Source organism: Frieseomelitta varia, unplaced genomic scaffold, assembly GCF_011392965.1.
Source record: "Frieseomelitta varia isolate USP_RPSP 00005682 unplaced genomic scaffold, Fvar_1.2 scaffold_939, whole genome shotgun sequence".
NCBI lineage: Eukaryota > Metazoa > Arthropoda > Insecta > Hymenoptera > Apidae > Frieseomelitta > Frieseomelitta varia.
Genome location: NW_025110744.1, coordinates 31,287 through 44,304, shown reverse-complemented (window position 1 = coordinate 44,304; position 13,018 = coordinate 31,287). Strand labels below are relative to the sequence as shown.

The window sequence follows — 13,018 nt, the reverse complement described above, 5'->3', positions numbered from 1 at the left end:
TTCCGTATAGTGATAAAAATGATCTAATTTTGAATTTCACTAATTTTTCCCGTTCCCTACCAAACGTTATTTCAACAATAACTAAAATTCCAATTTATTGAATAATAAACAGCGATAGAAAATAAATAATTTTAAAATAAGTCCGTTTCAAATTAAAACTTCTTCAAAAAATCTTTATTTATTCTAATAATTTTTATAAACTTTATAATTTTTAAACTAATGAACAAAATACATTATATGTTAAATGTTAGATCTATACTTTATTTTGTTTATGGTTATATTGCTTTAATACCAATATCAGTAAGTTTTTACCGATTGAAATTAGCCGGAGATGTAAACAGTGTTATGTGAATTCATATAGTAATTTTAGCAATGTTAATCGCATGTAGAATCTTTATCAATATAATGAGTACATGGAAATTATTACAGCGTCGGTGTTACGACTTACTTTCATATAAATATTCGCTACTGGTGATATTAACAGCGTTTACTTGCATATTTATCGGTATTGTTCATTTTGGTGAGGTTAGTATTATTATTTACTCCATTATTTTTGTATGAAATTTACTTTATTGATTGTTAAAATTATATTATTTTATTACTAAAATTCTATTGCCCATTTCAAATTTTAGTGCAACTTTTGAATTGTTAAATTTTAAATTTTCTAAATTTGAAATTCAAATTTTGAAACTCTAATTAAACACTAACGTTACAGATGTGGATAACTTGGAGTAAAGAGAAGTATGAAGCAGTGTTCCATTCTTTCAATGATAATATATTAGGTATTTCTTTCCAAAAAAAACTGTGCCAACATGTTCCAATAGATGTTGTATATACATGGGTCAATGGCTCAGATCCAGTCTTCGTAAAAAATCTTAAAGAGCACGTTTCTGTTATGGATGTTAACACAGCTACTTCCAGATTTAGTGACAAAGATGAATTAAGGTATTCATTACGTTCGTTGGAAATGTATGCACCTTGGGTGAGACATGTATATATTGTTACAAATGGTCAAATACCAAGTTGGTTAGATATGGATAATCCTAAAGTTACACTTATTACTCATGAAGATATATTTTTAAATAAAAGTGATCTTCCAACATTTTCTAGTCCAGCTATTGAAAGTCATATTCATAGGTAACATCCAACTCAATAATATATATAACAATTAATAGTTATTTATAATCCATCAATTTTTTGTTTTTGCAGAATTCCTGGTATCTCAGATAAATTTTTATATTTTAATGATGATGTAATGTTAGGAGCAGAAGTATGGCCAGAAGATTTTATTACACAAGCAAGTGGTCAAAAAGTATATCTTGCATGGTGGGTTCCTGATTGTTCAGATGTTTGCCCTTGGGCCTGGGTGGGTGATGGGTCATGTGATCCTGCTTGTAATACAACATTATGTGAATTTGATGGTAGCACTCATTGTTTATATTTGTTTTCAAATAACAACTAATAAAAAATTTAATAAGCTGATGATTATATATATATAATTATATATATAACATCTACACTTAAACTTGTATCTTTACTTTGTATTGCAGGAGGAGATTGTGATAGCACACCAGTTCCTACTGATAGTGAAGCTCTCGAGGAAGAAGGAGACTATCCACACAAACTCCTACAAAATCCTTTAGAAGATACTAACTATGGATTAAAATTTTTAAATATATTGAGGAACAAAAGTATAAGTACTATATGGAACGATACAGAATCATTTATTCAACAAACGTCACCAAGTGTGATCACAAACTCAAAGCTACATGTAAATAAATCTCACAATTTCAAAAATAATTACATGAGTTCCATTGAAAGATATTTTAATAAACAACTGAATGAAAATAATCGAACTGTATCTCCTCAGAAATCGATGCTGTCAAAAGTGATGAGTAAGATAAGATATCAAACGTTGAACATTACTGAAAGACGTCTACAACTGAAACGTTATTTAAACGATGATGTTATGAATTTATCTCAAGTTAGTAGTACTATAAATGTTAATCATAAATCAACCCATTCTGATCAATGGAAACTTAGAACAAGACAACTTGATACATACGCTGAATCTTTATTATATGTGAACAGAATATATAATATAGCATATGGTTTCGAACGTAGGAGAGTACCTGCTCATATGCCTCATTTAATAGATAAATGGATCGTTGCTGATATGCAACAAAAATTTGAACATGAATTCAGAAAAACATCCAGCCATAAAGTTAGAAACTCTGAGGATATGCAATATGCTTTCTCTTATTTTTACTTTCTAATGAGTGAAAAACGGAAAATACCCATTGAAAAAATATTTGATACATTTGACACGGATAAATCAGGGTAGTTATACTAGTATAAAATAATAATAGAAAGAGAAAGTCAATAACAGAAGTATTAATTGAAATAGTAATTCTGTGTGGTTTCGTGATTTGTTATTTTCAGCACTTGGTCAGACAGAGAAATTAGGACTCTTCTATCTAGACTTTATCCACTTCCTCTTGATTATAATCTAGTCGTTGAATTTGAGAATGCAATAACGAATTGTTCAAATCATATAAAAGTTAATCAAATATTACATCCACCATCTGGAGAAAGATATTTGGATTCATCTCTTGTAAGTATTTTCTCGTCGATATTAGTAAATAATTGATTGTCAGTTCTAATATTTTAATTGATATTTAATTGTAATAAGTAAATATTTTATTTATATTAATAATTTATATTTTTACAGCCAACAGTAACTAAAGAATTAGTAGCAAAATGCGAATCTATTTCACGAAAAGTTGAAGGCAAATTCGGTGAAGAGAAACACTATCCACACGAAATAATTAAAGCTGGAAAAAATGAAATATTCGAAATGTTAACGAGCAACGTGTCTCTAACAGTACAACTTTTAGACGAGATACGCAGAGATCCAAAGTAAGTCTCATTCTTACATTATTAAGAATTAAAAACAGACAAAATAGAATAATTTTATTAAATTTTAGAAAATTTATTTGTTTAAATGATGATATGGATCCTCTTCGACATTCGGAAAACGAAATAGTTCGGGCATTATTAAATGATTTTTATCGCTCGCTCTATCCATTGCGCAGTACTTTTGAATTGCCTATGCAATATCGAAATCTTTTCACTGATCGACATAAACTCCTTGAGTGGAGAACTAATCGAACAAGAACCAGAAATTTGTTGTTATGTCTTATTTTTTTATTACTTGTTACAACTTTTTATCATTTATTTTATCATCAAGTACGACGATTATTTAGAATACGTACGCTACCCACTTTACTTGTGTAAATTTGAGATACGAATAACAAAAATAGAATGATATATATTGAAACAGGGCAATCTTTTCTAAATGTTTTATGAAAGATAAAACACGTGTATATTTGTAAAGATAATTCTCTTACAAATTTATACTATTTTAGCAGGCAATGCGTATATTTTGTTGCATATTTTACATCTGCAAGTCCATCCACAATTTAGAATTGATATTTAGAAACAAAATATGAATCTCTATATTCATTTAAAAAATTTTTTTAAAAAGTAATATTCGCTACTAAAACGAATATACTTTATAAAATATAATAAGATATGAACAAATATTTAGTATCGTGTTAAAATTAAGTAAAACGTTCCTGTGATATCGAAAAAGTACTAATTGTTTCTCTCTCTCTCTCTCTCTCTCTCTCTCTCTCTCTCTCTCTCTCTCTCTCTCTCTCTCTCTCTCTCTTTCTCTCTCAATAAGATGAAAAGGTAGATCTGATAAATTTTTCTCTAAGATAAGTGTATAATAACGTAATGATATTAATATTTGAAAAATTATACATATAAGATTTTAAAAATATATAACAATTTTGAGGTGTTATTAATTTATAATATTTTAATACATATTTCTAATACACAATACATCTTTCTACTAGAAAATCATCCAGTTGACAATTGTTCAAACGTAAAATGTACCAAATTTGTACTTACTATTGAAATATTAAGCATATTATCATTATAATGAATAAAAGATATCATTGAATATCATTGAATATCTTTTTAATTTCTAATTTTATATTTATTTTATATTTTGAAACCATGTATATAAATATTTATATACATAAACATGAATATTTATCTAAAAAAAAAGTATTTAATGGTATTTTATAAATTATGAAACATATTAATGTTTATTTAGATGCTGAAATTTAAAAACTCTAAATAAACAGTCGCATATTTTAATATATGTGTAACCTATATAATGTGAATGCATGTGTGTGTAAAATTATATAAATGATTTTTATACTATCAGTGTTTAATTTTACAATTGTACAAAGTAAAATTATATTTTGTAAAATAATGTGAAACAAGTGTGAATAAATATTGCTATAATTTATTGGTTATGTAATTTTCTGTTTGTTTATTTTACTACTTGTAACTATTTTTCTTACTTCTATTCTATTTTTACTTGTAACTATTTTTCTTACATTTAATATTAATTGATAAAAAATGAACACATAAAATTTTAAAATTAAGACACAAAAAAAAGACGTCTAAAACTTTTTAAGTAATGCTATTTTTTAATTTTTGTAATTATTCGTATTTGCTACTGTATTGTATGTTTAATAAATTTTTATAAATTAAATATTGCATTACGTATGTATGAAGTTTATATGGCGTTTTGTCAAGACCCTGATATCTCTTGTCTATCTAAAGGAGGACAATTCATATGTCGAAGATTTCGCGGGCCAACCATACCTTCCTGTACTCTTGCGCATTCACTCAACCATATTGCAACACTAGCTACCTCTTCAGCTGATAGACGAGGTCCAATACCTATTATCGAATTATAATAGATATTTTATCGAAATTAATATTGTAACGATCACATAAAGAATTATTTAATAAAAAAAAAAAAATCGAAACATAAAAATTCCAAATAATTTTACAAAAAGTTTCAAGTTTATAAATAATCGCAAACATAACATAAATACGCTTCAACAATTTTACATTTCGATTTATAATATAATTAAAACTTCTCTACTGTCTTACCAGGAACATTCGGATAATACTTGAGTAATTTTGGATCTATAGTCTTCCTTTTCCTGCATCTTTCAACTCTATCTTTCGTACTTTGCATGTTCTGTTTCTCACTAAAACTTTCTCCTGAGGTACTACTACTTCTACTTTTTGCAGATGTATTTTCGCCTTTCAAATTTTGTTCGTCGATAGATCTCGACCTTTTGTTTGATTCGACATCGATAATGGAAATCTCGTTAGATTTCATTTTTGAAGTTTCTTTGTTAGAAAAATTTTGCTTCCCCTCATCTTCAATCATTTTCTTTTGACCAACGTAACTCTCGCTTGATTGCGGCGTCGTATCAGCTGATTCAAAAAATATTTCTCTAAATCATGTGAAAAAAATATGCAGAACGAATAATCGGTAAAAATATGATTTACGTTTCGAAGAATTTGTATCCTTTCTTGATACTAATTCTAAATCTAAATTAATGTCAGCTTCCGTGTCTTGACTCGTATCTTGACTCGTAACTGAACGATCTATAAAAAATTGTTCTGGATTTAATTCCTGATGTCCCGAATATTCAGAATCGCACATAATAAATTCTGTTGGATCCTCATCGCTAGAATTTCTTTCACTTCCGTCACAACAAAGTCCGGCTAGATATCTGAAAAAATATATTAATTAATGTTCAATAAAATATTAAACAATCCTCAAACATTATAGAACTTTCTGCATTATTTTGATACTAAAAATACTATAGATTTTAAGATCTAAAAACGTATAGCATGTATAAACAAGTATGTAATTTATATGGGAATTTCTATGAAATTCTTATGAAAATCACATCCTTATTTATATTTATCATTTTCTTTAACATCTTACATATGTACAGTCTATTCTCTTTAAATCAGGTTTTTTTAATATTATCAGAATTGATAATATCAATCAGGTTATCTATTATTAGCTAATATTAAATCAGGTTATCTATTATTATCTAATATTAAATCAGATTTTTTTACATTTGAATATACTATATATTATACCCATATATCTCCAGGAAGAATGTGACTGGTACCATAGCAGATCCACCTTCAGGTTCATGAGTGAACAACTCACAAATCATAATCATTGTTTCACAAAGGCTGGAACCTAAAAGTCCAACAGCAATGGCTAGGAATTTTTTCACTTGGCATTTTCGTCGAAATTTCCCGATCATCAAAATTAAATTTAGATCCCGACGATCCAAGCACAAACAATCCCATCGCCTTAGAATCGTTTCCACAGATAAAGATTTATTATAATCTATTTGGAAAAAGATTATCTTTCAGTTTCAGCAAAAGGAAGATGCAGTAGAGCCACTCTTATTTAAACATCTATTTTTCGAATATCCAAACATTAAAATAGAATATCTGTTAGTAATTAGTAATTACAGTTGTTCAATTCGTTCTAAAGTATCGTACAGATAATTTGATAATCAATAATAAAATAATTGATTTATTTATTAGAGGTTCAAAGTGGATAACATATTACAATATATTGAATAAATATGTCAAAAGATATATATTCAAAGACGAATGTAATCTTAATTTGTTACATATATTTTAAACAATAAAACACTCAAACAGATATTTTATTTCGATGATACAACTATTCTTCAAATGTTCGATTATTTGACCCCGAGTATTTACCTTTTTACATCCTTTGATAGAGGAATACATACATACTAAATATCAGTAATTATATATTAATAATTAATATATATAATATAGGACACGGATTAAAACGAATCAATATCTTATGTTTAGATACTAAACATAAAACTAACTATTAATAAAAAAAAAATTCATATAACTCTTAATATAATTATTATTAATTATTTAATACCTCCGAATTGTCGAAGTAAAATTCTTAAGAAACCGAGAGTCAAACCGGAAGCGGTGTTCGGTGGTGGATACTCCAATCTTAACTTCGTCGGTGGTTCTTCTCCATCGGCTAACGCTTGAAAATACGAAGTGGACCATCGAAGTAGATCGTACGGTTGCGTTCGAATAGCCGCCTTACAAAATTCCTTTAAAATTAACGGCAAACTCGGTGGCACGATAACTTCACGATCTGAAACTGATTGTTTTGCAACGGCCATATTTCTCAAATTTTCAAGCTTCAATAAATTACGCGTGTGTTAAGAACGAAACTTTCGAAGAAGAAAATAGTGGAATACTTTAAGAGAGTATATTGGAATGATATGAAGTGAAACTACGATTAACTTGAATATCGCAGTCAAGTATATCGTTTGTTGCCATTTCGCGGAGTTTCGTCGTCTAGGAAACAACATCAATGAAAAGTGATCAATTTCTGGTATTATTAAGAATAGTGTTCTTTATCCTCAATTGTATTCAATCATAGGCGAGGTATATGTATACATACATAAATAGACCTACATGCAATGCATTTTTCTGTCGCATGTCCTAAGATCGCATTACCATTTTCATGTCATATCCTACTGTACCGATTGTAGACACCTACCTCGTCTGTAGTTTTACACAGCAGCGTTACTAGTGATAGGAATTAAAATCGAAATATATGGAGTATCTGTAATTATCTATTGTATCGACGCTTCGTCAATAAAAGAATATAATGATTTGGAACAACAGTTGATGGAAATTCGGAGTTTATTATATATTTAATTATTTATACCTATTTAAAAATAATTAAATATAAAAATTAATTGAAATATAATATTTTTATTATTATAATATCAATATTAAAAAGCATTCTTAATATTTAAACAAAAGTTTATGAAAAAAATCTCAAATAATATTTTAATTACGCTGCAGTAGAAACTGAAAGCGTTATTTTTTAATTAATAAATAATTTAATTAATAAATTTATGTCATTTGTTATATTCAATTGCCAACATTCTTTGGCATATTTATTACTTGATCAATTTTAATCGTTTAACTCGATGTAGCTTTCCGAGTCATCGTGCTTCAAACATAGAGTGCGTTAAAAATCTAGTAATTTCTTTCCATGTCGGTATTTCAAAACATATAACATGAAGTTCTATAAGATGCCAAATCTATTTTATATTTTATTTATGTTCATAAGATGCAAGGTCTATCTATGTATGTATATACTGTGACTGTACTTATGTGTTATGAAAAGCCGATCGGTAAAGAAGTTCAATAAATTGAATAATAGACTAATACCACAGACCAAGGGCACATGAATATATGTACCTTATCTGTACTAATATGATCTCAATACATGCGTATAAGTAAAATGTAAAAATAATTAGTAATAATTAACAAAAAACAAAATAACATAATTAACAAAAATACAAAATGTAAAAATAATTAATAATAATTAACTTTCGCTTGGCAAATGTTGAGTCCATTCGGACACATTTAAATAAACAATCAATAGTCATATATTTTGTTGATTAATAAATAGAATAATACTATATAGTAATAATATTAATAATACTAATAATGATACTAATAGAAAAAAAATCGTTAATAAAAAATATTTGATCAGAAAATCCATCTTCAATAACATAAATTATCGTATCTTTTTACTCAATAATTATCATTGTCTCAATTAAGAAACAAACTACAATTTTTTATTTAAGAATTTTTATAAAATTATTAACTACGAATGTATTAATTATTACTTTTTTAAAGATAATGTAAAAGATAGTATTTCGAATACTTTGAAATAATATTTTTTATCTAGTAACAAAATCAATCGCAAGAATAATTCCTTGAAAATAAATTCAAATATTCCCTCGAATAACGTGACTTATTGTTTGTAGATGGATACTTACAGATGGCGTCATTTTCATGATTTTGGAGGGACAATGCAATTCAATATGGCGGCGATTGATGTTATGCGTTCGTGTACGTCACAGTAAAGACCGGCTCTAACAATATAAATAATCGTAGTTAAATCAGGCACGTATTTGCATACTTGTTAAATTAATCGAAATCAACTTATATATACAAAAAGGTACGTTTGAGGAAAAATCCAAAATGTCAAAGCCAGATGAAAACGCAGATACAGGGGATACGGGAGACAATTCGAATGGATCTTCGGCTGAGACCACGTCGTCTCGAGGTGGTGATTTTGAAACAAAACTCGAGACTGATCGTAGTAAACGATTCGATTATTTACTAAAACAGACTGAAATATTTTCACACTTCATGACAAATAACCAGAAAGATAAAGCTGGAAGTCCCTTAAAAATTAAAGCTGGTAGGCCTAGGAAGCAGCCTATAGAAAATCAAGTAAAAACCGATTCTGGTGACCACAGGCATCGTAAGACAGAACAAGAAGAAGATGAGGAATTGTTGGCTGAAAGTAATGCCAGTGTCGCACCAACTACTCGTTTCGAATCTTCTCCACATTACATCAAGTCTGGTGAGTTAAGAGATTATCAAATACGAGGTTTAAATTGGATGATATCGTTATATGAGCACGGTATTAACGGTATCCTGGCTGATGAGATGGGTCTTGGTAAGACACTGCAGACTATTTCATTGTTGGGATATATGAAACACTTCAGAAACATTCCTGGTCCACATATAGTCATCGTTCCCAAGTCTACATTGGCTAACTGGATGAACGAGTTCAAAAAATGGTGTCCAACTTTGAGGGCAGTTTGCCTTATAGGAGATGCAGAGACTAGAAATACTTTCATCAGAGAGGTTATGATGCCTGGCGAATGGGATGTCTGCGTAACATCTTACGAGATGGTTATAAAGGAAAAATCTGTATTTAAGAAGTTTAATTGGCGCTACATGGTAATTGACGAGGCTCATAGAATAAAGAACGAAAAGTCTAAGCTATCCGAGATTTTGAGAGAGTTTAAAACGGCTAATCGTCTCTTGTTGACAGGAACACCATTACAGAATAATCTTCATGAACTGTGGTCCTTGCTCAACTTTTTATTACCAGATGTATTTAATAGTTCAGATGATTTTGACTCTTGGTTTAATACTAATAGTTTCCTAGGTGATAATTCATTAGTTGAAAGATTACATGCTGTTCTTAGACCATTCCTTTTGAGGCGTTTGAAATCCGAAGTAGAAAAAGGACTAAAGCCTAAAAAAGAAATCAAGGTGTACATTGGACTCAGTAAAATGCAAAGAGAATGGTATACCAAGGTACTTATGAAAGATATAGATATAGTTAATGGTGCTGGCAAAATTGAAAAAATGAGATTGCAAAATATTTTGATGCAACTGCGCAAATGTTGTAATCATCCATATTTGTTTGACGGCGCAGAACCTGGACCACCTTACACAACCGATGAACATCTTGTTTATAATTGTGGAAAAATGGTAATCTTAGACAAATTATTACCAAAATTACAGCAACAGGAATCACGTGTCCTTATATTTAGTCAAATGACCAGGATGTTGGATATTTTAGAAGATTATTGCCATTGGAGAGGTTTTCAATATTGTCGTTTAGATGGAAACACTGCGCACGAAGATAGACAGCGTCAGATCAATGAATACAATGCACCGGGAAGCGAAAAATTTATTTTCATGTTGTCAACTCGTGCTGGTGGCTTAGGTATTAATTTAGCAACGGCAGACGTAGTCATTATTTATGATTCTGATTGGAATCCGCAAATGGATTTGCAGGCGATGGACCGAGCCCATCGTATAGGTCAACAAAAACAAGTTCGTGTATTCAGGTTTATCACGGAGAACACCGTAGAGGAAAAAATCGTAGAACGTGCTGAAGTTAAATTGCGCTTAGATAAATTAGTTATACAACAGGGGCGATTAGTGGACGCAAAACAAACTGCATTGAACAAAGACGAAATGTTGAATATGATCAGGCATGGTGCAAATGAGGTATTTGCGTCGAAAGATAGCGCCATTACGGACGAGGATATAGATACTATTCTTCAGAAAGGTGAAGCCAAAACTGAAGAGATGAAACAAAAATTAGAAAGTTTAGGTGAATCTTCTCTGCGGAATTTTACTGTAGACGCACCCACGGATTCCGTTTATCAATTCGAAGGTGAGGATTACCGCGAAAAGCAGAAAATTCTTGGAATAGGAAACTGGATAGAGCCACCAAAACGTGAGCGCAAAGCCAATTACGCTGTCGATGCTTACTTCAGAGAAGCTCTTAGAGTATCAGAGCCAAAAGCTCCAAAAGCACCTAGACCTCCTAAACAACCGATAGTTCAAGACTTTCAGTTCTTCCCACCACGATTATTCGAATTACTTGACCAAGAGATATACTATTTCCGACAAACAGTAGGTTACAAAGTTCCAAAAAATCCAGAACTTGGATCAGACGCCGCTAGAATTCAAAAGGAAGAACAACGTAAAATAGATGAAGCTCAACCATTGACCGACGAAGAGGTTGCAGAAAAAGAGAAACTGCTTACTCAAGGATTCACGAATTGGACGAAAAGAGATTTTAATCAATTCATAAAAGCTAATGAAAAATATGGCCGAGATGATATTGAAAATATAGCCAAGGAAGTTGAGGGAAAAACTCCTGAAGAAGTGATGGAGTACTCGGCTGTTTTCTGGGAACGATGCCATGAATTACAAGACATAGACAGGGTAATGGCTCAAATCGAACGAGGAGAAGCAAAGATACAGAGACGTGCAGGAATTAAAAAAGCCTTGGATGCAAAAATGGCGAGGTATCGTGCTCCTTTTCATCAGTTGAGGATAGCATACGGAACGAACAAGGGTAAAAATTACACGGAAGAGGAAGATCGATTCCTTGTGTGTATGTTGCATAAACTTGGCTTTGACAAGGAAAATGTATACGAGGAGCTTCGTGCTACCGTCAGATCGGCACCACAATTTCGTTTTGACTGGTTCGTGAAGTCTCGTACAGCTTTGGAACTTCAACGACGATGCAATACGTTGATCACGCTGATTGAACGTGAAAATCAAGAGTTGGAGGAGCGAGAGAGACAAGAGAGAAGGAAGAAGGGCGGCAGTATTGGGGCAAAACCCGCATCCAAACGAAAGCAAGAGAATCTACCAGCACCGCAAGACAAACCACGAAAAAAGAAGAAATAAAAAACCTAAACGAAGATACGTTTTCAATTGTCATTTCGAAAAACATGAATTTAATCATGATATAATAATCTTTCTATCGTTCATTCTTCAAACATTGAAACGATTTGTCATCGCTCAAATTCATAGGGATCTGTAAATTTTTTTCCAGCTTACCCATTTCTTTTTTTTTTTTTTTTTTTTCATTCCTCGCGATATCCACATTTCAATATGATTATGTTTGATTCATTTTTTTCTTTCCATGATAATCGATAAACCTTAGGAATTAATGAGCCACAAAGAGAAACCGTTTGAACTTCACATAGAATTTCTGACTTTTTTTTTTTTTATATGTACAATAATTTTTGAAATTAATGAAATTTGAAGAAATTGAAGTATTTATGAAGTATTATAATAAGCTATTTTCTAATTCATAAATTATAAAACATGTATGTCCAAGTAAACTTTGTATAAAAATATGCATAAAATTTTAAAAATAATAATCCGCATTTTTAAATCAATTATTTTTTAATTTTATTCGTCAACAACTATCATAGATTATGAAAACAAAAGTCATGAAATTTCATGTATTCCAAAACAAAGTTCACTCGAGAAATATATTTATTAATATTAATAACAACATATAAACGGATTTAAGCGATATTCAAATATGGTTTCGCACGTAACCTTAAAAACGTAGCTTTTTATATTTATATATATATATATATATATATCGGATTTCAATTCGTCGCATTACAGGTATCAAAGTCATGCTTGCCTCTGATATTGATAAAGTTAAAGGAAAGTGAAACTTTATATATACATATTATAATTGTCATGGAAGAGTTATAATCACCACTATGTATGTATTACACACAAACCACATACGTACCTTGATTTAATTTCACACGAATAATTGTAATGCAATATTAATAAACGATTTTATTTATTTGCTACAATTTTAAAAAGC

At 30.0% G+C, this 13,018-nt stretch overlaps 3 protein-coding genes across 10 annotated transcripts; 2 read left to right on the top strand and 1 right to left on the bottom strand.

The window, feature by feature from the left end:
* Window positions 1-257: 257 nt before the first annotated feature.
* On the top strand, window positions 258-8,949 carry LOC122537922 (N-acetylglucosamine-1-phosphotransferase subunits alpha/beta). 5 transcript variants are annotated; one of them, XM_043671583.1, is made up of 8 exons: window positions 265-525; window positions 716-1,137; window positions 1,210-1,421; window positions 1,551-1,771; window positions 1,871-2,340; window positions 2,443-2,614; window positions 2,732-2,919; window positions 2,988-4,396. In XM_043671583.1, exons 1-8 carry the CDS (start codon window positions 373-375, stop codon window positions 3,295-3,297), a joined length of 2,148 nt encoding a protein of 715 aa, XP_043527518.1. In that variant the 5' UTR covers window positions 265-372; the 3' UTR covers window positions 3,298-4,396. The 5 variants fall into 5 exon arrangements, with proteins under 5 accessions (XP_043527519.1, XP_043527520.1, XP_043527517.1 ...); XM_043671584.1 differs by lacking the exon at window positions 2,988-4,396 and adding an exon at window positions 8,823-8,949 and having other exon boundaries at window positions 258-525; window positions 1,551-2,340; window positions 2,732-2,923; XM_043671585.1 differs by having other exon boundaries at window positions 258-525; window positions 1,551-2,340; window positions 2,732-2,923; window positions 2,988-3,095.
* On the bottom strand, window positions 4,333-7,414 carry LOC122537924. 4 transcript variants are annotated; one of them, XM_043671592.1, is made up of 6 exons: window positions 6,896-7,414; window positions 6,055-6,313; window positions 5,454-5,675; window positions 5,274-5,393; window positions 5,041-5,225; window positions 4,333-4,824 (listed from the first exon to the last, which is right to left on the bottom strand). In XM_043671592.1, the coding sequence occupies exons 1-6, from the start codon at window positions 7,149-7,151 to the stop codon at window positions 4,673-4,675; spliced, it is 1,194 nt and encodes a 397-aa protein (XP_043527527.1). In that variant the 5' UTR covers window positions 7,152-7,414; the 3' UTR covers window positions 4,333-4,672. The 4 variants fall into 4 exon arrangements, with proteins under 4 accessions (XP_043527527.1, XP_043527524.1, XP_043527528.1 ...); XM_043671589.1 differs by having other exon boundaries at window positions 5,041-5,393; XM_043671593.1 differs by having other exon boundaries at window positions 5,041-5,393; window positions 6,055-6,160; window positions 6,896-7,413.
* LOC122537920 (chromatin-remodeling complex ATPase chain Iswi) lies at window positions 8,881-12,466 on the top strand. The gene has a single exon (XM_043671581.1). The coding sequence runs from the start codon at window positions 9,040-9,042 to the stop codon at window positions 12,070-12,072; it is 3,033 nt and encodes a 1,010-aa protein (XP_043527516.1). The 5' UTR covers window positions 8,881-9,039; the 3' UTR covers window positions 12,073-12,466.
* The last annotated feature ends 552 nt before the right edge of the window (window positions 12,467-13,018 follow it).